This window comes from Rattus norvegicus, chromosome X (assembly GCF_036323735.1).
Source record: "Rattus norvegicus strain BN/NHsdMcwi chromosome X, GRCr8, whole genome shotgun sequence".
NCBI classification, from domain to species: Eukaryota; Metazoa; Chordata; class Mammalia; order Rodentia; family Muridae; genus Rattus; species Rattus norvegicus.
This window is the reverse complement of record NC_086039.1, coordinates 11,796,942-11,822,451: the sequence shown is the minus strand read 5'-3', so window position 1 is coordinate 11,822,451 and position 25,510 is coordinate 11,796,942. Positions and strand designations below refer to the sequence as shown.

The 25,510-nt window shown below is 39.2% G+C and overlaps 1 protein-coding gene and 1 long non-coding RNA gene across 19 annotated transcripts in view; one reads left to right on the top strand and one right to left on the bottom strand.

Annotated features, from left to right (window-relative positions):
• The window catches only part of Cask (calcium/calmodulin dependent serine protein kinase), a 343,504-nt gene that overhangs the window by 93,380 nt on the left and 224,614 nt on the right, over positions 1-25,510 (bottom strand). For all 18 annotated transcript variants that reach the window (XM_063279864.1, XM_039099558.2, XM_039099563.2 and 15 more), the window contains 4 exon segments: positions 22,345-22,520; positions 17,643-17,765; positions 11,994-12,077; positions 3,539-3,638 (listed from right to left, as the gene is read on the bottom strand). In XM_063279864.1, coding sequence (XP_063135934.1) covers positions 3,539-3,638; positions 11,994-12,077; positions 17,643-17,765; positions 22,345-22,520 — 483 coding nt within the window.
• Positions 803-24,659, top strand: LOC120099226 (uncharacterized). The gene is made up of 3 exons (XR_005498289.1): positions 803-1,057; positions 12,247-12,297; positions 24,554-24,659. It is a non-coding gene; the product is annotated as an uncharacterized LOC120099226 (long non-coding RNA).

Genomic DNA, 25,510 nt, shown 5'->3' with positions numbered 1-25,510 from the left:
AATGATACACCCAAACATGTGCAGCTTTTCTCTGGATGGCAGGCTGTGGAGCTGATCAACTTTTACACTGTGATTTTTAAATACATTTCTCAAATGCATACTCTTCTTTGTTTTTAATTTAAGGAAATAACATGCTGCCTTTTGTGGGCAAGCAGCTTTAGTTACTGTTCTCAAACTTCACAATATTGTAGAAGCAATTAAAAAAATTTGGGGCTGCTATCCCACAGTCAAAGCTCTGATCCATAATTGTTCCTGTTTGAAAGAACTGCAGGGATGGAAATGGAGAAGAGCCTGAGGAAAAGAAGGTCCAGCGACAGGCCCCAAGTAGGATCTAGCTCAAGGGGGTAGGGGGAGGCCCCAAGACCTGACATCATTACTGAGGCTATGAAGCACTCAGAAAAAGGGACCTATCATGACTGCCCTCCAAGGGACCCAAAAAGCAGCTGAAAGAGTCAGATGCAGATATTTGCACCCAACCACTGAACAGAAGCTGCTGACCCCTCTATTGAATTAGGGAAAAGCTGGAGGAAGCTGAGGAGAAGGGCGACCCTTAGGAGGACCAGCAGTCTCAGTTAACCTGGACCCCTGAGATCTCTCAGACACTGGATCATCAACCAGGCAGCATACACCAGCTGAGAAGGTCCAGGTCCCCAACACATATACAGCAGAGGATTCCTAGGTCTGGACTCAGTCAGAGAAGATGTACCTAACCCTCAAGGGACTGGAACCCCCAGGAAGTTTAGAGGTCTGGAGGGGTGGGTGAGGTGGGGACATCCTTATGGAGAAGGGGTGGTGGTGGTGAGGAGGTATGGGATATGGAACAGTTGGAGGGTAAACTGGGAGGGGAATAAAATCTAGACTGTAAAAAAATTGGGGGACAAAACTGATATTGCCAATTATGACTTTTGTTAGGCTTATTGGATCCACCCATTATTTCATCAGAATGGAAAAGGTATTCTGGAAGGCGGAAAGAATGGGCAGCTGATAAAATGCACTGTTCTCTTGTTTCTTCTCAGTCCATCCCAACCTCCTTCGATGATGGTCTATAGTCTTTAAGGTGAGCCCTTTCCTCCCTAAGTTGCTTTTGGTCATGGCCTTTAACATAGCACTAGAAAGGAAACTAGGATAGTAGCTAGGTGGCTTCTCATACGAAACTTCATGCCATGCTTTCAGGCAACATTTCAGTTCTAAAACTCCATGGTCTGGGTAGACATAGTCAGCATCCTACAAGTGTAGGCTCTGCAGTCCTTTCTCTCTTTCTCTCTTTCTCATCTCAGACTTGGATGCACTTGCAGGTAATAACAAAAAGTGCTTCTGGTTTTGCAGTGTAAAACAGACACATATAAATTCAGACATCAAGACAGGGAAAAGGGTAACTTTGGGAATTTGAAATAAACAAGCGTAAGGATAAAAGGAAGATTTTTTTAGGTTTAAAAAGTAATGAAAATACTCAAAATGAGATGAAAATAATGAAAAACAAATGAAGATATTTTCATTTACAAAAGTACAAAGCTTTGAGTCCAGATAAAATCCATAAACGGCTTTCTGCAGCCGATGCACTGCTGTTGGCTGTAGAGAGGCTATGGGCTGGCAGATGGCTCTAGGTCAATACTGTTGATTAGGACAGAATGCCTTCCTCAAATGGCTTAGCATTAAAAATTAATTTTGGAAATGTATGAATAATTTCTGGTAGCTATGTGAAATGTGTTACACTTTTCTTTAAAAATCTCCATTGCTTCTGACTACATAAAAATTTCCCCTTTATTTAGGGTAGTGATTTACATTTAGATTTTAAGTCTACTTTTCCCTTGTAGCACCCAGATAGCATCCTTGAAAAAGTCCTTTCCAGATATTTACCACAGCCATACACTGCTTAGAAGATCATGAAGTTCCCAGAATTAAAGAGAAGAAAAAGGATGTAACAAGATGAGACCACAGGAAAGGGAAGACAAGAAGAAAAGTTCAATTGCAAACAATTAATGTGAAACCTTGCAGGTAGCCTGCAAGACGGAGGAAGGTGCTGTTTTGCTGTCTTTGTTGTTGTTGTTGTTTGCTTGTTTAAAAACATAGTACTACACACAAAAAAACCTCAAAAATGGTTTCAACCAAAACCATTTGAAAATATACTAAAGAAGGGGACCAGGTGATAAAATATATTTAATATAAGTAAGCATGTTTACAAATGTACATAATTTCTTTTTGTAAAGGAAAAATTCAATTCTTCCAGGAAAAGAACACTTAAGGCCTTATTACATTGTCAGGGGGTAGAGGAAAATATTAATTAAAAGCAAACTTTCAAGATTAAGGACTGTAATGCTTTCTAGGCCCATTTCAAAAGTGAAAGTGATAGTACATTGATCATAAATCCTGAAGAGATAATGTATTCAAAATATAGTAAAGCTGGGCTTCTATCCTGTCATCACAGAGATAAAATAAAATCATGCCTGGATCCACGCTCCCTAAATAGGGCCAACTGCAATCTATGCTGAAAGCCGGAAGAGAGATGCTCAACTTGTAAAAACGGTCCATGGAAGGGAACAGAATATAGTAGGAAGAAAAGATGGGCAGAGATGAAGTGGTCCAGAGGACATGGACAATCACAACCATGCTCCAGCCTGCTGCAGCATAGGGGCTCAGGAAGTTCTAAAGCAGCCCAAGAGGAAGCCTAGTCACTTCTCTAAGATTCTGAATGTGACTGGAAATCACCTTTGCTCAAAAGAGGAAGATTCATATCCCGATTGGTAAAAGTCAAAAGGAGGAAGCACACATGTGCTGGACTAGGAAACTCAGTCTGGTCATTTGACATATGAAATAGGCCCATATTGATTGGTAAGAGCTTTTGAGTTTGTATGTGCATGTATATGCATAGAAGAGGGCAGAAGCTAAACACTGACAGACATTTCCAGACCCTCCAGGAAAAAGCTCTCCTATATTGTTGTTGACTGTAGGACACACTACTCATGCTGTAGGGATTCTAATGCTCATATACAAATATTAAAGAAGAACAGAAAAAAAATCGGAGGGGCAAATCCAACCAAAAAAGAATTTCTCTCTAGCAGAAGTAAAATTGAAGCCAGATGACATACGACTCAGTAGTTAAGTAAATAAACAAAAGAGAGCCCATGTCTGACACTGCCTAGATGGCCAGCATCAGGAAGCTGGATGGCTCAGAGACCTAGGGTAGGACCAAAGAGGATGTTAGAAGGTTTTGCAGTGGGAGAAGATGACCATCAAGATCTAGTGAGTCTATCTACAACACCGGCATGAATGAATGCAGTACAGAGTTTGGACTGTACAAAGGGGAAGAAGAATTGAGGTAAAAAGAAACTGGCATAATGTTGGTTTGGGAGCATTCAGAGAGGACAGTTTTGGTATTCAAATAGGAACTGCACATACGTAGGTATGATTTTGTGGGTGACATACTTCCTTAGAATCTCTCGGAGGACTTAACTGAATTCCCACAAAGATTACTCAGAATGGAAGAAAAAAGAGAGATGAAAGTGATTCCCACAGGTGAATGAGTAAATTACCCAGTTACCTGAGGAGGTAGGGTCTTCGGAGAAATCTGGCAACTCTTCAGGAGGGTCCCCGTAGAAGGAATTGAATTTGTGACTTGACACAGCCGCTAGTACTGCACCCTAACAGGAGAAGGTAAAAAAAGTTACACAATTAAACCGAACACGCAAACAAACATATGGTTATTCATAATGGTTATTCAGCTTAAGGATTAGTCAGAAAGTAAAATTTGTAAGACACGTTGGCTAAAAGGGAGGGGACTCTCAAAAGGAATGCTCGATGTTAATTTCATATGCAGAATGAAGTGTATGAACTAATTACATTTTGGATTTATATCACATGGTACCAAACTCTGTCATTATAAAATGATAGTGTAGAGGGATATTTAATGAAATAGAAATACTCTTGTAATAAATCATATTTTTAAAAGTTTTTAAAATAGCACATACTATGATCACTTATTTTGGAAAAATAGTCAATTATAAAATAGTAAACAGATATCGGAATGTTAACAATAGTATCACTGAGGATTATGAATTCCTCATTTTTCAGTCTTTTCCCTCTGGTCTTTTTATAACAATGACTATGTTACTCTTGCACATCAATTCTCTATCAGGCTACACATCTACATGTAAATGTTTTTTAGACTATGTAACATGCAGCACAGGTTGGCCTTGAATTTGCTATGTAGGTGAGGCTGCCCAAAACTCGTGATCCAATTGTCTTTACCTCTCCCCAAGGGCTGGTATTATAGACATGCAACACCACAGCTGGTTACATGTGGATCCTAGAAGCCACAGAGAGGATCCACTGAACCACAGTGGAGAAACGCTATCATACACAGCGCTGGTATCTTTAGGACTAGTATGTGGGACAGCAATGTGTGTTAATGTTTTAGCAATAGGAAGAACCGTAAGCTGCCATACTTGCTTTCTAGTCATGTTCTAGCTCCACAGTATTGCTTGAAGAGATCATTAAAACTTTCTAGGTTTCCCTGCTCTTGCATGATGTATGTGTGCAAATGAGGGCCAGAGCTATACCCTAGGTGTCATTCCTCAGGAGCCAGTCACTTGTTTATGAGACAGAGTCTCACTGGGAACAGGGGCTTGCTGATGAGACTAGGCTGGGCTGCTCAGTGGGCCCCAGGGATCCTCTTGTCTCTGCCCCAGTGCCGGGATTGTGTATTCTCTCGTCTCAGAGGCCTCAGTGCGGGCCTTCTGTGTGGCTAGGGGTGGAACTCGGTTCTCATGTTTGTGCAGGAAGCATTTTTGTGGCTGAGCTCTCGATCTTCTCAACTCCTCTCTAGTCTTATTATCTGTAAACTGAGAGCATGAAAGGGGATGCACCTTACTTTACATTGCCTAAAGTCTTAATGTACACTAAAGTGCTTTGAAAACGGTTCAACGCTCCGGAAGTATAAATCATTAATAAGCCTACTAAAACAGAGGCAGAACATGAGCGCGAATCTTTTGCTGTTCTATATAGAATTGTTCACTTAGGTAGTTTAAATATCAAATCGCTGAAGTGGTTTAAGTCTATCATGGTTTCTATGTAAATTTTAAATATTGGACTCATGACAGATAAACCTGCCATCCATGAAGGCACTTCTACATGGCACATACATGAAAATGTTGGCAACAATGCACTTCCACAAAGTCTGCTTTTTTGGGGGTATCACATTAAGTTGCTTTCTCTAAATATTACTTGAGAAATGGACTAAAGGAGAGAAGAACCAATATGATGTTGCACGCCTCAAGTACAGGAAGATTGGGGGTTCCAGCCTAGCCTGGGTTACATAGCAAGACCATGTCTCAAAATAGCAGCAGCAGCAACGACGACTACCACTACTGCTATCATCACTCCAAAAAGATGAGAAAGGGAGAAACACAAAATAAAACACAAGTGGTTTTGATCTTGCCATTTGATGCAACTTCCTACGTTTCCCATAGTGCGGGGTTAACAAAGTTTTTTTTTTTTCCCTCAGAACTTTATCAACCACATAGGAAAATATATTGGATGTTGAGATTCTTTCTAAGAATCTTATTTCACTTTGCATATTATACATGCTCCCTAAAACCTGGGTAGAATGGAATTCTTATATATCCAATCATATTTCCCACACACCCAAACCAGAATTTTAGAGATGTTTTGTTTTATTTCCAAGTGAAGTTCAATTGAGTTTCTTAGTATGTTAGTGTTACATTTTAAGGCTTTTAGCAACTACTTCTGTAGTTGAAGATCTAGAAACAAGTACTTACACTGGTACTTAAAAGAGCCTGAGAGAGAAAGAGCTCTGAAACAGTAAGTTCCTAGCAGCTTGGTTTATTTAGTTTCTTAGTTCAGTGACCATATATGGTTCCACTGCCCAGTGTAAGACAATTATGTGAACCAGGAAAACAGTTTCAAAATAGCTCAGACTCACAGAACTTTACTACAGTCTGAGGGCCAATCTCAGTGATGAGGCATTCAAAAGGATTCATTTCATACGAGAGAAGACTGAGGTTCAGACAGGCTTAGCACACTGCTATGATTAAAGATGCAATCACCCATGGTCAGAACTGAGATCCATTGATTAGTCTTCCTAACTTACTAGTTTTTATTCTTCTAGGAATTAACTTTTTTTTTCTTTTACATCTGTGAAGGGCCAGAGCCTACATATTTTAGGTTTTGAAGGCTACATATTTTCTGTTGCTACTACACAACTCTGTTGCTAAAGCACAAATCAACAGACAAAATGTAAATGAATATATGAGACTGAATTCTAATAAAACTTAATATCCTTTAAAAAGGTAGTGGGCTGGATTAGACCCCAAGCCATTGTTCGGCAACTCCCATAGTACAGTTCATCTAGTGAAGAGCCTATTGGGTACAGGAATAGAGATGATAGCTTATATTAGCACTTCTCTATTTTTTTTCCTGGTTAATCCAACTGTGACAAATCTCTTCAAATTTACTAGGTGTACTTTAGCAGATTTTAGGGATTAAACATAATTTCGAGTTAAGACTATGTAAAATCTGTTAAGAAAAACTTTAATAAAGTTGCAACTTTTTGCTTTTAAAGTACTAAAACAGTATTCCAAAACAGTATTCCTAAACTGCATTTTCTTATACTAAGCTATACATGTGCAATTTGCAAAAACAATAAAGTTGTAGAGAGTTGTCAGAAATCTCCCTTGTTTTTGTTCATTTCCTTTATAAATTGAATTTCTTCTTTTTTTTTTTTTTTTTTTGGTTCTTTTTTTCGGAGCTGGGGACCGAACCCAGGGCCTTGCGCTTCCTAGGTAAGCGCTCTACCACTGAGCTAAATCCCCAGCCCTATAAATTGAATTTCTTATTTGACAATTTCTCCATGGATTTAATATATTTTGGCCACAGCCACCCCCCTGCATCCTCCCACTAAGTCCCTATTTTTCTCTCAAGTCCTTTTGTTTTCTGTCTGTTTTTACTTTGTGACTTCCTAGGGTTTAACCTGAGCTGCCTGCATGGGTATAGGTGAAGAGCTATGCAGTGGACTGTGGGTAACTCAGCAATGACTGCACTGAGAAATAGAACGACTTCTTCCCTAGCAGTCTCAGGCTGTCATTAGCTTCTTTGAGTGGGGTGGAAGCCATGAAACTCCTCTCCCATCTATGAGTAAATGTCTTGTGCAGACTCCATGAAGGAAGAATTAGTTAGGGAAAATTCATGTGAGTCTTCTTGAGAGGAGGTTCTTCCTTGCTTTCTATATTAAAACTATATGTGGCTTTATCCTTTTAATAAAACTGCTTGGCTTCAACTCACTGTAGCCCTTGTTTTGGATTTTTTTTTGGAACAGCATGGCTAGATATCCCAGGTTGGCTTTGAATTTGTGCTGGGATTACAAGTGTGTGACACCCTGCTTGGCTCAAACCACTGTTTCCTAAATTGACTGTGGTTAATTTACTCACACATAGACTATTGCTTCTATTTACACATATATTTTCCTTTAAAGGCTAAACCTTATATTTATGTTCCATTATATTTCAGTTTAATAGACATTATTTTAAATAGAGACACTGAAATGAAAATTGTTATAATAGTCTAATAACATCTGCTTATACAAAAATCAGTAGTGATAGTGAAGGGGATGAAAAGATTTTATTCCAAAACACATTACTTTGATTAAAGGATTTTTTTAAACTTAGGAAACATTTTAAAAGTGTTCAGAATTTTATACACGCATACATAACATGTTTTATAACATGTTTTGCTTCATTATAGAGAAGTATGCTTTCTAGGACTCCAAATAACTCCTGAAGTAAAAGGGATAACTTTTGCAGCAGATACCCTATTGAGTTTGTTGCTAGATTGACAAGGTCATATACCAATGGATAGCCGTTTCTTTATAACTTCCTTAGTAGCTGATGCCCAGGTTAGCAGACAGTGCACTCTGTTGTGATACTTAAATTTCCACTGTCAACTTGGCTGGACTTGGAATGACCATACATATCACCACTGGGTGAGCCTAGGAGAGTGTTTCTAGAGAGGATTAACCGAGGAGGGAAGAGCTGGCCTAATTGTGGGCAGCACCATTCCTCGGGCTTAGGACCAAGAATAACTAAAGAGAAGGAGCTGAGCACCAGCATTCCTCTCTCTTGACTTCCGGTCTATGGACACAACATGACTACTTTCCTCACACTTTCGCTGTTATGCCCCCATATACTCTAACAGTGAGCCAAAGTGAATCCTTCCTTCCTTAAGTTGGGTTTGTCAGGTATTTTGTTGCGGCAACGAGAAAGTAACTAATATATCATGTAAGGAGCCTGCACCTCAGAGCACCAATCTTCCTTGCAGCCTAGATAAAGCACCCTTTACTTAGATTCCTAATTTTTCCAGCAATATTAATTTATACACCTTGTTTTTATTTTGTTGGATTTATTTCTGAACATTTCATTGTTATGTTGCAGTGAATTATTTCTTAATTTCCTCTTAAGACTATTCATTGTTCATATATGTGTGGATATATGAATATATGTGAGTAATTTTTGTTCTAATTCATAACTTATACTTGGTAAGAACTTGTTATTTATAGTGAATTTCTTAGGATTTACTACAATGTGGAACCATGTCATCTGCAGACAGTGTTTTCTTATTTCCAAATGGAAGCTTTTTCCTTTCTTACCTGAATATATTCCAACCCAGGAGGTTCTATTTCTAATATGCTCCAGGTGATGCTGATCCAAGAGCCTCACATGAGGAGTGTAGACCAGTCTCCCCTTTCCTCAGTTCTAGCTACTTACAGTCAATCTTTGTACGGAAAAAATTACAGGGAAAATTCCAGAAGCCAATAATTTAAATGTTTTAAATGATGTTTATAATAATATGTTGCTATAATTATTACATTTTACTATGAATTATTATTTACTATGATTATTGTTAATGTTACTGTGCCTGAATTATTATTTTATTAGAAGCATATTTATATGTAAAAATGGCAGAATATATGCAATTCAAAACAAAGAAAGATTTCAGGCACCTATTAAGGGTCTTGTCTGATACATGGCTGTACTGCTTGTGGAAAGAAGTTACAAGGGAGTGAATATAATCATTCAAGTATAAAAATTTCTTGTAGATAATGTAAGGGAAAATGATAATAAATAGTGAGAAAAGTCTAAGATAATTAGTTTAGAAGAAATGTGAGAGATTATTCGGTAAACATTTTCAGTGTTTTATACATTGTTTTAATGTCCCTCGGGGCTGGCAAGATTGTTCAGGGGGTAAAGAGGCCTGCCTCCTACAAGCTGTCCTTCAACCTCCATCTGCCTAGTAGGGCATGTCTGCTTCCTGACCTTCAGACACACAAAACACATAACAAAGTAACAAAAGGTTAAAAGTTTCTAAAAGTTCTAAAATCTTAAAGTGAGTGACTAACAAGACTATAAAATGGCATACGGTATTTATGTAGGAATTACAATCCTCACAGATCACTAAATACAAGGTAGTATCATTAAAATCTTAATACTATATTAAGGAAAATCACGAAGTTAACAGCAAAAAAGAAATTTGGAGCATTTAGCACAGCCCGGTCTTCTAAGTGCTGGAACAGGGGCTCATTGCGTCCCGCTACTCCTAGGAATCAGCTGCCCTGTGCACTATGTATACCTCCTAGAGAAAGATGACTGAGGCACAAAGACTCAGGCAATTTGCTCAAGGCTTCCCGCGAGGGAGGATCAGAGCTAGGATTTACCCACCCACCCACCATGGCTTGAGCTGCTCTTTGCTGCATTGCTATATACTTCTTATTTCTTTGATTAATCAAAGTTCCGTAATTGACTTTCAGCAAATTAACAGTGAAGTTTAGAATCATTTCTAAGGTAGTGTTAAATTTTTGGTTGCTGCACCATTTGGGGAACTTTCAAATCAGTGTCTGGGGTAAAGGTGAGTGGGCACCTAGCTGTTTATTTGTGGCAGTAAGCTTGGGATGGTGGGTGTTGGAAACCAGGGAGGATCCCATCTTTGTTCTACGTCATAGGAGAAGGAGAATAGGCTCCCTGAGGAAGGCAGGTGTGGCATGTGCTAACTTTACGACCGACAACTCTTCAGAATGCAGCCTTAGCTGAAAAGCAGCCCAGAAGGATTAGACTGATGTTTCTAATTCTACATTGCTTGGCGGGTCTTGAGACTTTAAATAGCCCTGCAAAGGGATGTGGTAAATCCGCATGACCCCCGCTTGTTATGATAGTTTGGCCCTGTCCAAATGCATCTTAGTCACCAGTTTGGCTATTTTTGGTCTATGTCTGCTTCTGCGGCACCAGGGGAAGAGCATGTCTCCTGTGATGGGCGAGCTCAAGCCTGAGTGAAACCCCTCTGTTTCAGCAATGAAGGTTCGACCCTGCATAGAGTAATGTTATATGAAGTCAAAGCGGAGCCAAGGATTAACAAGATTTAGAGGAGTGTTAAGAAAAAGGCACAGACACAGTTGCTTTGGACAGAAAACTAACTGCAGAAGAGCTGCCCACATTTAACTCTGAATGATTCGCTTTTCTTTCATTTGATGCCTGTATCGATCAGTTCAGTTAGATGTCAAAGTAAAGATGTCAAGCCTTAATAAACTTCCTTGGGCACGATCTCAGTGATAGCATATCATTAATAACCATTTTTTGCAAAGGATTTTATAAAACCATAGAGAAGAGCCAGTTTGAACTCCTGACCACAGGAGAATTAGGGGGAAAACTTGAATAAAAGGCTCACCATTTAACAGTGATATGTGAAAACTCTTGCTGTTCGGCAGCTTTTCATATCGGGTAGAATCTTCTACAAGGGTAGGAATGTTTTGTGTGTGTGCTGTTCAAGAAGGTAGCTACTAGCCCACTGAGCGCTTGGTATGAATGGGTAAGTGGCACTTGGAATTTTAAATTTTAAGTAACTTAAATTCACACACCTACATGTGGCTAATAAAGAGCATTTTGGATATTTCATCCTTCTATGGTCCTATTATACCTGAGAGTTTCCCCAAACATTTGTATATAATTTCTAGCTGTATAAAACCATTCATAATCTTCACGGCATGGAGAATAATAAATAGTATTTTAATTTAAGACATGTGAAAATACCCAAGCAAGTTTTGTAGTTGATAGTTGCATGTGATTAGAGACTATGACCCAATCAGCTACTTCCAGAACAGACCTAACACGTTCAGCACCACAGATCAAACATCAATCGTTTGCTCTGGATCTTTGTGGCCAGCTTCTGCTGCCCATAGCATTTCCTCCCAGAGCTGGAGCGCTCCAGCACTGAATTGTGGGTATTTTTCAGAAAGTCCTGAACTACAATGGCTCCCCGTGAGGGCTCATTACCCTTGTGCTCTTTTCCCTTTTGAGACAGAAGACAGGGAGAATGGCAAGAAAGCCACAGAGGAAGAACAGAAGATGACAGGAAATCTGCAAACATTTTCTCACAGATTATGGCAGTTTGCCTTTTATTTATTGCTTTAAGATGGTTGCTACACCCTAGCTCCAATGTTAACTGAGCTGCAGTTTCCAGAGAACTAAGGTCGCATTTAAAATTTTTAAGGTCTTATCATTGTTAGTTTAACATCTTGAAGCAGTGTTTCATTCTATAGCCCAGGCTGGCCTGAAACTCATAAACTTCCTGCTTCAGTTTTCTCAGTGGTGGGATTATAGATATGTACCATGTTATTGTCAAAATATTTATGTTTGAGAAAACATAGCTTAGATTCATAATGTAGCCATATCTTTGCTATGAAGTTTAGCAGAACAAAATAAATCTAAAATATAATATGTCTTCTGGTTGCTAAATTCATTTTTGATTCATACTGAAATATTAACTTTAATGATTTAAAAAAAACCCAAAGTTTACTGGAAGGGCAACAACTTTTGGAAATAATTTAGCTGTAGCAAAATCAATGGCCAACACAAGGATATGCTTATGCAAATTAAAACAGAACAGAATCGTGATTACAAACTCCAGTGAGCTTTTAGGTGGTTTTAAAATCTTACCTTTAGTTTTCTCCTTGCATTGAATTTCCTCAGTTGTTCTACTGTTTCTGGAAGATGAATTTTGTAGGCATAACGATCCCGCTCCTATAAAAGAAGATCTTTTTTAGTAAGAATAAAAGATTAAAGTAATAGATTATCTCACTTTCATATAAAGTTATCATAATGGTTGTAAAAGTATGAAGTTATCTTTTTCTAAATAAATTGTTAGTTAGCATGGAAAAATAATAGCTTTCTTTATGACTTTATTTTGCAGATACACACATAATCACATCGGAGTGAAGTGGTCTTCATTATGAACTGTCAGGTAAAATGAGATCTTAAAAATGAAGTCTATACTGACTCAGCATTCTGTACTTCCAGCAATAACTGAACAACAAAAATGTAGAAAGTCTTCCAACTAGGACAGACTTTTCAAGGGGCATCTAATTCAACCACTTCACCCATACAGGGTCATCATCAGTTCTTGCCCAGAAATAAATAACTTCTTTTGTAGCAGCCCTTTAGAATTCCAAGAGAGCGATTTCAAACTTTATTTTCAAAGATTCAAACCAGATCCCTATCTTTTACCCTGCATAAAAGTCAACTCCAAATGGATCCAATACCTTAATGTAAGACCTGAAATTGTAAAACTGTGAAAGGAAAATAACAGGGCAAACACTTGAAAGTGTAGGCACAGAGAAGGGCTTTCTCAATGGGACCCTGGTCATCCCGGAAATAAGGTCAACAACACACAGACAGAACCTCCTGGTATTAAAAGGCTTCTGTACAACAAAGGAAACTGTAAATTGACTGAAAAGGCAGTCTACAGACAAAAATCGTTGCTAGCCAGAGATCTGACAGACAAGTAATATCTGGAATGTACAAAGGACTAACAAGACCTAAGACAACTAACTCAACAATTGGGCTAATGAAATGAACAGATAGTTTGCCAAATATGGCCAATAAACATTATGAAAAAATGGTCAACCTCACTAGCCATTTGAGAATACGAGTTACAAGGAGCCAGACTGGCAATCATTAAGCAAACAATTAACATATGATGGGGTCCTATTTACTGAGAGAGAGACTGAAATAGAGCAAAGTGCCTAGCACAGGGCTCTAAGGAGTGAGAATGTGTGGAAATTCTAATAAAGAGCAAGCAGATTAGTCCGTGTACAGGGAACACAGTGCTGGAACAGTGTTGGGTCAGATCAGATGGAGGGATGGTGAGCATGGGGCAGGTTGGGCTGGCTTTATTATACAAAGACAGGGATAGGATAGAGGTGCTTGCTGTCCAGCCTCATGACTTGAGTTTGGTCCTCAGAACCCACATGGAAGAAAGACAGAACCAGCTCTACAAGCTATCTATTGACTCCTCACTATGATATGTGCCATGATAATAAATGACTTACATTCTTGAATGGCAATAAATAAATAAATGTAAAAAAGCCTTCTTATGAACATTCAGATACAAGTCAATCTTTGTATGAATATGCACTTAATTTCTCTAAGGAACAGAATGGCTAGGGCATGTAAATGGACTATGTTTAACTTTTTAAGAGGCAAACTGTTTTTATAAATTCTGTTTTCTTTTCCCTTCGCAGTAATAGCATGAGTTATAGATGTTCTGTATGTCTGTCAACATTAAGCACTTATGAATTCTTTGTTTAGATTTATTTAATGTGTGTTTTGCCTGTATATGTGTACCATGTGTGTGCAGTGCCTTTGAAGGACAGAAGATGGCACAGATTTCTGGAACTGGAGTTACAGATTGCTGAGTCACCATGTGGTTGCCAGGAATTGAACTTGAGCCCTTTGGTAGAGCAGCCAGTGCTCTTAACTGCGAGCTACCTGTGTAGCCCTAGACATTTGTACTTAAGCCATCCTAACACAGTTGTGCAGGTCTCTCTGTGGCATTTTTTTGGATTTCCCTAATGACTACTAATGCTGAGCAGCTTTGAACATGCTTACCAGTCATCTGTGTATCTTTGTAAGAAATGTTTGCTCAAATATTTTCAAAGTTTGCATTAGATTTTATGTTTTAAGCATTCTGTCCTTCATCAGATTCCTAGTTTGGAAGGATTTATGCTCAGTTTGCAGTTTGTTTCTCATTCTCTTAATAGTGTCTCTCAAATAATAGTTTTTAGTTCTGTATGTATTTCGAGGTAGAACAGGACGTTCTGACAGACTGAGCACGGGTAATGGGAGGAAGAAGACACCATGATACAGCACAGTTTTGGGGATGAGTAAATGGAAGTCTGAGTCCTGCTGTACTGGGAAGACTAGAGCAAGCAGCCTGAAAGATGCATGCCTTCTTTGGATACACATCAAGAGATGGGGCTTACAGTTGATTGTGAAAACACCCTCTACATAATACATAAAATACCTTTTCCAAACTGTTAGGTATGGACAATAAGGAAATCAGTTCAGAAGTGTAGGGGTGAAAGGATTGCCTAGTGGTGAGTGATGAGACAGAGCAAGTAGTACATTTCATCACATGCTTCTGCTGATTAAAGGCTCTGGGTAGGTTCCTTGGTATAATGGCTAGAAAGACTGAAAGCTGGAGAAAGAAAGGTAGACATTTTAGGGGTCCCATGGTTGGAGGAAAAATCCTAGGCTGATACTGCTGCTATTTTATTTATTCTATTTACTTGGCTTTATTTTATTTTTTGATTCCTAACATATCCTAGCCTATGTGTTAAGACTGTTGCTTGAGAAGTCAAGGACAAGAAACACTGGCAAAATGAGCCCTGAGAAATGCCCAAGGAGAGGCTATCTGTGCAGAATAGAAGATGCCCATGGAGAGGCTACCCACGCAAGATAGAAACTTCTGTCTTTTCTCCCTATCAGTGCCATTTGAAAATCTACTTACTGTCTTATTGGCTCTGTCTTCCTTTCAGACTAGAAAGTTCATTACAACTATGACCCTGAACTCTGTGTATACTTAATCTTACTTTTGTTAGGATGAATATTCATAGCAAGTTATCATTAATTCAGATAGATAAAGATATTAAACGGGTGAAAGTCAATAACTATAAGGGATTCATATATTACTTGGTTTAATACTCAGATTGTTTTTCAACATGGAATAAATAAAAAGATGCTTTTTTAAATCAAAGAAATAATTCTTTTTGCTCTTATTTTGGATTCAAAACAATGGTATTTTGACTCTGGACACTCTGTATTACAAGAATGGTCATCATTCTATTTCTTGCTTTGTTGTTATTGAAGGCGTTTTTATTAAATGATGGCTCACACTTTAGCCTTTCTAAATCAGCATAGCTTACACCCACTGTAATGGGACACACATACAAGAACACGTGTTAAATGTAAACTAAAGCTGCTCTCTCCAGCTACATAAGCTCTTCCCTGACTCCGTCATCTCCAGATGACGCATGAGCAATGCGGACAAACAGCAGGCCATGCTCAGCAGGTGACTCTGAGTTCAGCTTTCCAGACTTTTCCTTTTATATTACTGACATTTTAAACCATTTTGGTGCCAGAAATCTTTTCTATATAAAGCTCAGACTACTTAGGGAGAACTCTAATCATCAGTAGAGACAAGAATTTTCAGGAAGAAGTATGTTATTACGCAAGATAAGCTTTGATAATGTAAGCTACTATAACTGTATAATGCTAAGACTTTTTATAAAGGATCGGAAAAGTGACTTAAACAGCTGCTATTGTCCTTATCTGGCATTTAAAGTAACTTTTAAATGGCAAAAGAGCCTTATTAGAAAAAGTTGAGAGAAGCAAAGAAGGAATAGAAACCTTCTAAGATGATCATTTCATATCTGGGAGAAAAACATACTAAGATTTACTAAAAGTAAGAAAGTACTGAAGAATCTATTCTTTGCTAGGAAATTCAGAAATACTAGTATTAAAATATCAAAAGGCTGAATGAAGATTTCTAAAGTAATATTCTTTTAAATGTTACTGGAGACCATACTTGGGGACTTATGCATGCTAAGAAAGTGCTCTATTATTAGAAAACAATACCCCCTCAGCCCAAGAAGGATTAAGAATCACTAAAATGTCAAAATTGCTCTATAATATCATTCTACATCATAGTCACTAAGATATATTATTGACTGATATTTTTACATATCTTAGTGTCTTGCATAAACTCTGAGGAAGCATCATGATATAATAGTCACCAGGGAAGATTTTACCAAGAAGCTGGTAGTTAAATATGGATCTGATGTGAGGGAATAAACCACAAAGTGGCCTAGAGGAAGAATGTTCTAGGGAGACAGTATAATTACTGCAGGAGTGTTGAGGTAATGATGTACCTGTTGTCCAAGGATCAGCAAGGAGGCCAGAATAAAAGAAACTGAGGCAAAGGAGACTAAGGATTAAACCAGCAATCTATCAGGAAACCCAGTTAGACAGTGGGTTAAGGAAGAATACTTCAGGAGAGAGGCCTAGATTTAGGACTCATCATGTACAGATACTTAAAGGCAGTCAAACTCAATGAGGTTTCCAACAAGTATAGAGTGAGCTGGGATGGAGACCAGTCAGTGGCATATCCATGTGATGTGGTGTAAGGAGGCGACACAAAATCTGTAGGACTGGAGAAGAAGCAGCCAGACTAGCAGAAGGGAAACAGAGGGTAGGTATCATGGGAGCCAGGGAAAGAAAGTTTCAGGAGATGGATGTCAAATGCTGTCAACAGATCAAGAAATTGTGACTTTGGAATTTGATCATTAGACTTAGCAATGTGAAGGTCAGCAGTGACTAGGCAAGAGTTGTTTTTCTTTTGAGTTTTGGAGGTTCTGGGTTGAAACTCAGGGTCTTGCACATGCTAGGCAAGGACTGTACTGAGGCATACCCATAGCTAATAAGAATTGTTTTAGTGGGATTGGTATGATTGAGATCCTGACAACATATGAGCTCAAGAGATAGGGTTGGGAAAGACTGGAGAAATGGGTACAAGATAATTCTTTTTAGTTTTGCAATTGAGAGGACCAAAGAATGGGGGCAGAAGCTGGAAGAATTTGTAGGGTCAAGAGAAGGCAGATGTTCATGCGTGAATGTGAATGCAAGCAATAAAAACAATCACATGTTAAATCCAAAAGATCCAGAAAACTGAGAATGTAGGAAAGAGGGAAGTGGCTGGAGCAATGTCATCTAGTCAGTGAAAGGGACAGATATATAGCATTAATAATAGGTAGCAGTAGGGTGAACTGAAATCTTGGCTCCAACAATAACAAGTTTTGTGACTCACAGCAAAATTCTGAACATCTCTTGAGGATGTTATGAAGCAAGAATTTCCTGGAATTACAGCACAATGCTTTAATGAAACAATACTATTTTCTGATATTTAAAAAACTTCTGAATGTGTCTCTCCCTTAAAATTGTAAGTCTACACTTAGTGCCTATTGGAACCCGGTGAAATCCTACAAAGTATATAGTCATATGTGACATAAAGATAATGTAAGATGAAATGGTTACTTTAGATGCTCCTTTCCGTCTTTGGTACATGTGTTGCTGGACAACAGCCTGCCTTAATTTGATTTTGTGTTCAGTCCAATACCATACACGTCCCAGAGAAGGTGGAAGACAGCAAACACAATGGACAAAACTGATGGCAAGGCTGAGAAAAGTGACAGGTCCCTCTTGGAGAATCCTTTAAGGCCAGTGTGGCTGGTGACCTGGGAGCAACGGTACCTTAAGCCATGGGTGATTCAGTGCTTCATAAACAGTGATCCTTTCAGCAGGATCCAGCATCAGCATGCGGCGCACTAGGTCTTTGGCACTTTCAGAGATATGGCTCCACTGCCTTGGATTCATCTGAGAAGGAAAGAAGGAAAGCTCTATGGTTACCTTCAAGAAGTCAACACTTAGTATTATACTATTTCAGTGTAATATTCTCAGGGCAAAGAACACAGATTAACAGACCTGTTTTCCCAAGGAAGAAGACACATGCAATGCTTTGTGGTTTTGTTCCTTATTATTTATATCAGGAATTTTTCTGTTGATATCGATATATTGTAATATTTTCAATATTTGAAAGGTCTGCTCATGATTCTGATTTCTAGTTTTTGATTCTCAGCTAAAAAGGCCAGAATATACTGATAAAGTACTGAAATAAATTTGAAGTGAAAAAAATTAAAGGACGATTCTTTTTTGGAGACAAGGTTTCCTTAAGCACAGGATGGACTAGAACTCACTGTGTAGCCAAGGTAGACCTTGAACCTCCAGTTGCTTCTACCCTAGCCTCTTAAGTGACGACGTTACAGGTCTCTGCCATCATTCCCAGCTAAAGAAACATTTGAAAACTACTGTCTTCCAACGTTAGGATCAGGTGTTGAGTGTGGTATGCACCAGTATAATCTTAGCACCTGAGACACTAAGGCAAGGGAATTCCTAGACAGGGTAAAAATTCCTAAAGGAAGAAAGAAACATACGCACAAGCCCTAAAACAAAACTGGGGCAATATTAATTGTGAGGCTATTAAAATCATTAATTGGATATTCTGACCGGGGTATTTCAATATCTAAGGAAAAATATTACTATCATCATAAAATAGCTAGTTTCACTTGTATACTGTACTCAGTGAAGCTCTCTGTTTTAGAGATGGGACGACTAATTCGTGTGGTAAAACTGAGTAAAAGTAAACAAAAAGAATTACACATTTTTCACGTCTCTTTGATAATGGCTATGGATGTTTGAGGGAAAGACCAGAAGGCTCCTGGAGAAAGGGTTATGTCTAAGGTCAGAAATGAGAAAAACACTCAGAGCTCGGAGCTGGGAAGGGAAGTGGGAACTGGAGGCAGTGGCAAAAGTGGAAGTTGCCTGATTGAATGACCATATGGGAGCTGCCTGGTGCCAGGAGCTTCATACAGTAGCCAGTTTTTTTTGTAACTGCTGCTGTTGTTTGTCAGTGTTGGAGACAGAACCGTGGTGCATGTGCTCTGCCAAGGAACTACATCTCTGGCTCAGTGTGCTGGCCTTAACCATTAGCGATCTATGTTACCTCTTAAGAGAAAATGATGAAGAATGAATATTATAATTTAAAGGCAAACAAAATCACAGTACTTGCATCCCAGCATAAAGGAATCATTCCAGTTCAGCTGAGGGCTGGCAACAGACACAGAGCTTTGGCTCAGGTGAGGCTTTGAACTTACAGATGGGGAGGGCAAAGCATCTGCATACTAGGGAGAGCTCTTACAGTTGGACAGTGTTCTACTTTCCTTTTCTGAGAGGCAAAATTACTACAGCAATCACTTCCATTTGTTGAATCCCATGAGGAAACTGGCATGGGACTGCTTAAATATTGTCATTTTATCAGAATTGTGGTCAGTGGACTTGTCTGAAATTCATGGTGGTGACTGATTAGGCATTACCTAGATAGATAAGCTCCCCTGTCTTTTTCCCCAACCTGTCACAAGCTAGTTATCTAGGAAGGGGGAGCTCAAGTGAGAAAACGCCTCCATCAGATTGGTCTGTAGGTAAGCCTGTGGGATTGTCTTGATTAATGATTGATGTGGGAGGGGAGGACCACAACTGGTCATCCTGGGTTGCATAAAAAACAATGCGGACTGACAAAGCCATGGGGCACAAGGCCATAATCAACATTCCTCCATGGCCTCTGCTTCACTCTCTGCCTCCAAGTCCCTGTCTTGGATTTCCCCAATTATGGACTGTAACCTGTAAGCCAAATAAACCCTTTCCTCCACAATTTGCTATTAGCCATGGTGTTATCACAGCAGTAGAAACCTGGTTAAAACACCCTTCTTCCCTATCCTGGGTCTCATGTGATTTCATCGAGCTTCCCTTTACACATGTCCAAGATCAGGATTTGACTGCTTCTTTTGATAAGTACTATCAGGGTATTGAGATGATTTTTTTGAGACGTTTTAGAATAACCTAAAAGTGTGTGAAATGCAGAACAAGATTGGTAATACATTAAGTATGGAAGCTGAGAGCTCTCCATCATCCTTGTGTGTTTGACTATTTCCATGATAAAGAAGCGGCAATGCATATTGATAGAATCATATCACAGTATGTCAAAAAGGAAAAAGAAATAGAAAAAACGATGAGGCCCATGAAGCTCATAGAAGTGGTAGAAGTGGCAGAAGTGGATCCATATTTTAAACTGAAGACCTGGGCCTTTTGTAAAGGAGACCATGAAGCCCAGCAAGAAGAGACACTAGCTGAATAAAGTGGGAAATAAAGCTGCAAAGCCACAAGCCCTTGGTACAGCAATCACGGTCTCACTCCTACCTTCTTTATCACTTCCTATAATATTACCATTATTTGCTAAGAATAGGAAATTTTAAAATAACTTAATTTTTAGACAGTGCAAGCAGTTGAAATTACTTACCAAGGCTTAAAAATAAGTATTCAATGCTTTAAAAATAGACAAAATCAAATACCAGACGCTGCTGGAATGAGGCACATTGCCTTGGAAACCAGGAATTAAGCAAGTGAACAAACACAAAGGAAGGATTCTATTCTTAGCAAATGCTTATAACTCAAGAAGGCAGGTGGGAGATTTTATCACATGCTAATAGGCCATGAGCTGCTGAGAAGACTGACTGAATTGCTCAGTGCAGGTCCTGGTGCAGATGAAGTACTCTGCTACTATTCTTAGTAACCTGGTGCCTGACTTTGTTTCCTTCTTTTTGGTATTTTTGAGACAGAGCCTAACCGCGTAGCTTCGGTTGGTCTGGAGCTTGCTATGTAGCCTAGATTAGCCTCAAACTCATAGAGAGTCTCCTGTCTCAGCCTCCTTAAGGTGTTAAAGGCGTGTACCACCATGCTTGGCCCTTCATTTTCAACTGAGTTTCTTGCAACACATTAGCATTTGTAATTTCATTTGATTTGGTAACATTCAGCCAGAAAGACCAGTCTTTGTATTACTGGTAACATTCACAATCTCCCAGGATAGGAGGGGGCCATTGCTTAATAAGCAATCTCCCAGAGTTTTTAGTTACTTGGAAAGTATTGCTTTTATTTACTGGTCAACTAACTCTAAGACAAGCAGAAAAACGTCTGCTTCTTTCTGTTTCAGAAAGATACTGTTTGCTCTCATGAGCTGACAGTGCACAAGGTAAACAAAGTAAAGTATTTGCCATTTTCACCTCCACATGCTTTAGTTATAGTTTAAAGGGACAAGGCTGCAGCTCAGAAACTACCTTTCCACATTATGGGCTGGAAAGATGGCTTGACGGTTAAGAGTAAATATTGGTGCTGCAGAGAACCTGTGCTTCAGTCCCAGCTTCCACATGACTTGTCTAACAACCTCCTGTAACTCCAGCGCCAGGGAGTCTGAGGTCTCTGGCCTCCACTGGCACCTTTTCTCTCTGGTGCGCATACCCACACACAAACCCAAACATATACATAATTAAAATAAAAAATAATCTTAAAAATTATAACATTACTAACAAATTGAAAAGAAAATGTTAGCAGCGTCACAGTTTGGGAGTCTAGTATTATATAAACTTATATTTCATCTTATATAACCAGGCATGGCCAAAAAAGAAGCAATGATTCAGTTGAATAGAAAGTATGAGCTTCAGTAATAATGGGGGGGGGATTTCCCCAGCATTAAGTGCCGCCACATACACACACTTGCAGCTCTAGACCCTACCAGATACATGTGTTGAGACATGCTTAGAGTAAGAAGAGTTGGGACTGTGAATAGACCTTCAGCTTACTTATTTCTGAGAGTCCTTAGGGTTTTTAAAATATAACTCTCTATAATATGTCATAGCATTGACTCTTTTAAAATAAGGAAATCAGTAATCTAGTAATTACAAGACAGTGATAATATTTGAGGCTTCCGATGCATAGTAGCTAAGGAATATGGATGTGTAAGTCATATCAAACTGCCTCTAAGATGGGGCTGGAGAGGTGGTTTAGCTCTTCTGGAGGATCCGAGTTTGCTTCCTAGCATCCATGTTGGGTGAGTTCACTACTGCCTGCACTCTAGTGTATCCAAAACCTCTGGCCTCTGCAGGCTCACATGCACCTACCTACATGCAGACACATACAGAAAACTGATAAAAACAAATTCTTTAGAGATAACAAAATTAGGATAAGAAAGGACTGAAAATACCTGAGTGAAATTTCCATTTGAATGTTAGAAAGTAAGAAAAAAGCTTTAAAAATAAAGGGCTTTTCTTAATTATACAAAAGAGGCCCACAGAAGTTCAGCTGCTCACTGAGTTGAGCTCATGGTGACTCAAACTGACCAAGACCCCATTGTGCTTCACAGGGCTACTGGGTCCTGAGGGCAACACAGACTTGCTCTGGTCCTGGCAGTGATAAGTTAATGAGCAAAGACAGACAACAGCTTCAAAACAAATACTTTTCTGAGGCCCATGTAATTTGAATGGAAAATAAAATGGTCATAATTCATTACCTTATATTTTCCTTTAATAATGCCTTCAAACAATCTTTCCTTGGTTCCGTAGAAAGGCAAACAGCCGCTGAGCAGGATGAAAAGAATCACACCGCAGCCCCAGACATCCACAGGCTTTCCATAAGGCTCTCTCTTGACCACTTCTGGGGCCATAAAGTGAGGTGTTCCAACGCGTCCTGTTATTTAAAACAGCAACATTATGGAAAACTGGTTTTGTGAAACGTGTTTTTTTTTTGTACTTGAAATCTGAAAATTAAAAAAGCAATTATCGGTTTGGATAAAAAATTTATCAATGTCAGTGTTCTATTACTTCCCTTTCTAACAGGAATTCATGGAAAGAAAAAAATAGTTTATCTGACCACTGGGTCAGAAAAGACTAGGCCAAGAACAGGGTCCCCTTCTCTGAATTCTGGACGTTATATAATAGGTCTTCTATTTCTTGCTCCTTGAAGAATTTTAAATGTTCCAATTTAGAGCAGAGCCAGGGAAGAGTGTGTTGCTAGCCTGTACCTGCTGGGACGAGGCGGAAGGCTTACCCTAAGGAGAGGCAGGGGCAGAGAGAGGGCAAAAGTAAGAAACAGCTTGATGGCAAAAAGATTACTTTTAACGGCCCAGCTCCTATTAGGTCAATCACAGCTAATCTCAATGGCTACTGGAATGGGAATCCTTAGCTTATTCCTAATGTTAACATTTGAAGAGGACAAGAGCTAACCGACGGCACACACTAAATTGAAATCAGGAACTCCTTCCCATGCAATCCTTTCACTCTCGTCTTCTTTGAAGATGTTTCTTTTTTTCCCCCTCCCTCTTAAGGGAGGGAACCAGTTTTCTAGAAGGAATCTGGTTCTGGCTGCTTGTACACTATAACTATCTTTCACTGAGTACCCTCGAGGTAGTCTTTTTCTCTGTGGAGGAATAAAAGGCTTCTTCAACTCTGCCAGGAAAGGACTTTGGGACAGGCCACTGCCTGACCAACTTGGCAGCTCTTCTACATTCTGCAGGCCCAGCCCTGGCCTTCCTTCCTGCTTCTTGTCCATCTGCATGTCTCTTCTTATGATCAAGCCAGGATGATTGTCACTTTGGAGATTGTAAAATACTTTATCTCACTGTGGTCTCATGTTTTAAAAGAACCTGAGAGACCTTTTAACCCATTTACAGAGAATATATTGCCAAGGCCTGTTGATGGTTATCAAACTAAGCTGGGGTGGAGAGGCTAGTTAGTTCCTCAGTCTGGATGACAGACAGCCTCTCCTGTGTTCCCTCCCATTTCTTAAAGGAAGAGATCAAGCTCAGCATTGGCTACAAGTCCTGATGAGAGAAAAAACAATTATTTTTGATTGTCTGATTTTACTTCTTCAAGCAGCAACATTGATTTTGCAGTATTGGGAGCTGAACTTTCCACTTCATTGGGAGCTTCTGTAATGCAGGGTCCCAGGATAATAAACATTGTTTTGATGGAGCTGTCAGGAGTAAAGAAAAGCAGGGCCAAGAGCTCAGGGTACCATTTGAAATACAGCTATTAGAACCCATTTGGTACCTGCTGAAAAGTTCTTTGACATGCAACTCCTACAACTTCCTACTCAGGTAGAGTGACTCATTGTGGGGGACCTCCTTGTGGGGGATAACTGAAACCTCCACAGTCAGGCCCAGCCGTCCTAAAGAGAAGACCGCCCCCACTACAGAGAAATTAGTGCTCTTTCTTCAGGAGGATGTATACTTTGAGTTCAAAATTTTTCTCAGAGGTGACAGAGAGATACAGTGGTGACTTTTTAATGTCAAGAACATCAGTAGAATTTGAAAAACTTCACTAAATTTCTTGTGTTTGCTACTAATTTTCTCCTCCTCCTCCTCCTCCTCTTCTTCCTCTTCCTCTTCCTTTTCTTCTTCTTCTTCTTCGTGTGTGTGTGTGTGTGTGTGTGTGTGTGTGTGTGTGTGTGTGTGACCACTTGACTTCGATCACAAAATTCTAAGAACAGGAAACCAATTACCAAACCAAACACATAACGTTTTTGAAATACTTCAGATAGGTACATACATATTTAAATGCTAATTTCAATGCAATAATAAACCTTTCGTCAAACTTCAGGGAGGGAGTTATTCTGAGTGGCTATGTTTTTAATATTTTAGGCTGTGAATCTTCATACATACAAGCACTGTTACCTTCTTCATTTTGTAGGCTTTTTACAATTTCCTGACTATTTTTACATAGGATGTTACACAGCATTTAGCCCTTTCGTGGTGAATTCAGTTGGTACCCTGGCTATCAACAAAGGAACTATGCTACAGAACAGATTGCTCTCTCAGGAGTGTAACAGGTATGTAACAATGGACCTCTGTGGCATCAGACAGCTCTTATGCACTGTTACTTGGCTTTCCTTTTCTTTCCTCTTACCATGCTTTCTCCAGTCCTGGCATCTCTTGATTTGTTGCTTATAATCTGCTACTGACTAGAAAATGGCTCGTCACTACAGTCTTTCATTTAAACATTTCTGGAGTGTTTGCCAGGCCCTAGCCGCTGTGATAGGTGTAGCAGATATTTGGAGGGATGAGCCATGGCTCTCTTACCCCTTACAAATCTCTTGTTTTTGCTGTTTGATCAAATGTTGTTAGGAAGCAGGCAAGCTAGATAGTTTTCATTAGATAGAAGAGGGGAGAGGTCACATAACTAGGACAGTTATGATATACTTACTTTTAAAAGGCAATAATTGTTAGCTTAGTCTTCAAGCAAACAGCTAAATGTGACAGATAAAATGACAAAAGGCATTATGAGTAGATGGAGTAACGGGTACAAATTATGAGGGGACACAAATCTATACAATTTTATTTAAAACAGAGGAAGGCAGCCCCCCATGCATGTATTTAGTTCTCAATGGGGAGGACTATTGTTTTATAGGTTTTATTCAGGGTAAGTGGATTCTCTAGACTGTTGAATATTAGGTGGGGGAATGTAATGTTGGTACACGGTTTTGGTATGTAGAACATGTAGAAGGAGATAATCTTTTCTCTTTGGAAGCCCAGGTAATCAAAGAGTCCAATCTACCGATAAACAGCTTTCTGTTCTAAAGTTGGTAAATATTAGTAAAATTTCAAAAGTACTTTAAACAGTAGGAAAGCTGTTTTCTAAGGAAAATAATGTATCCCTTCCTCCTTCCCATTGTGCTTTTAA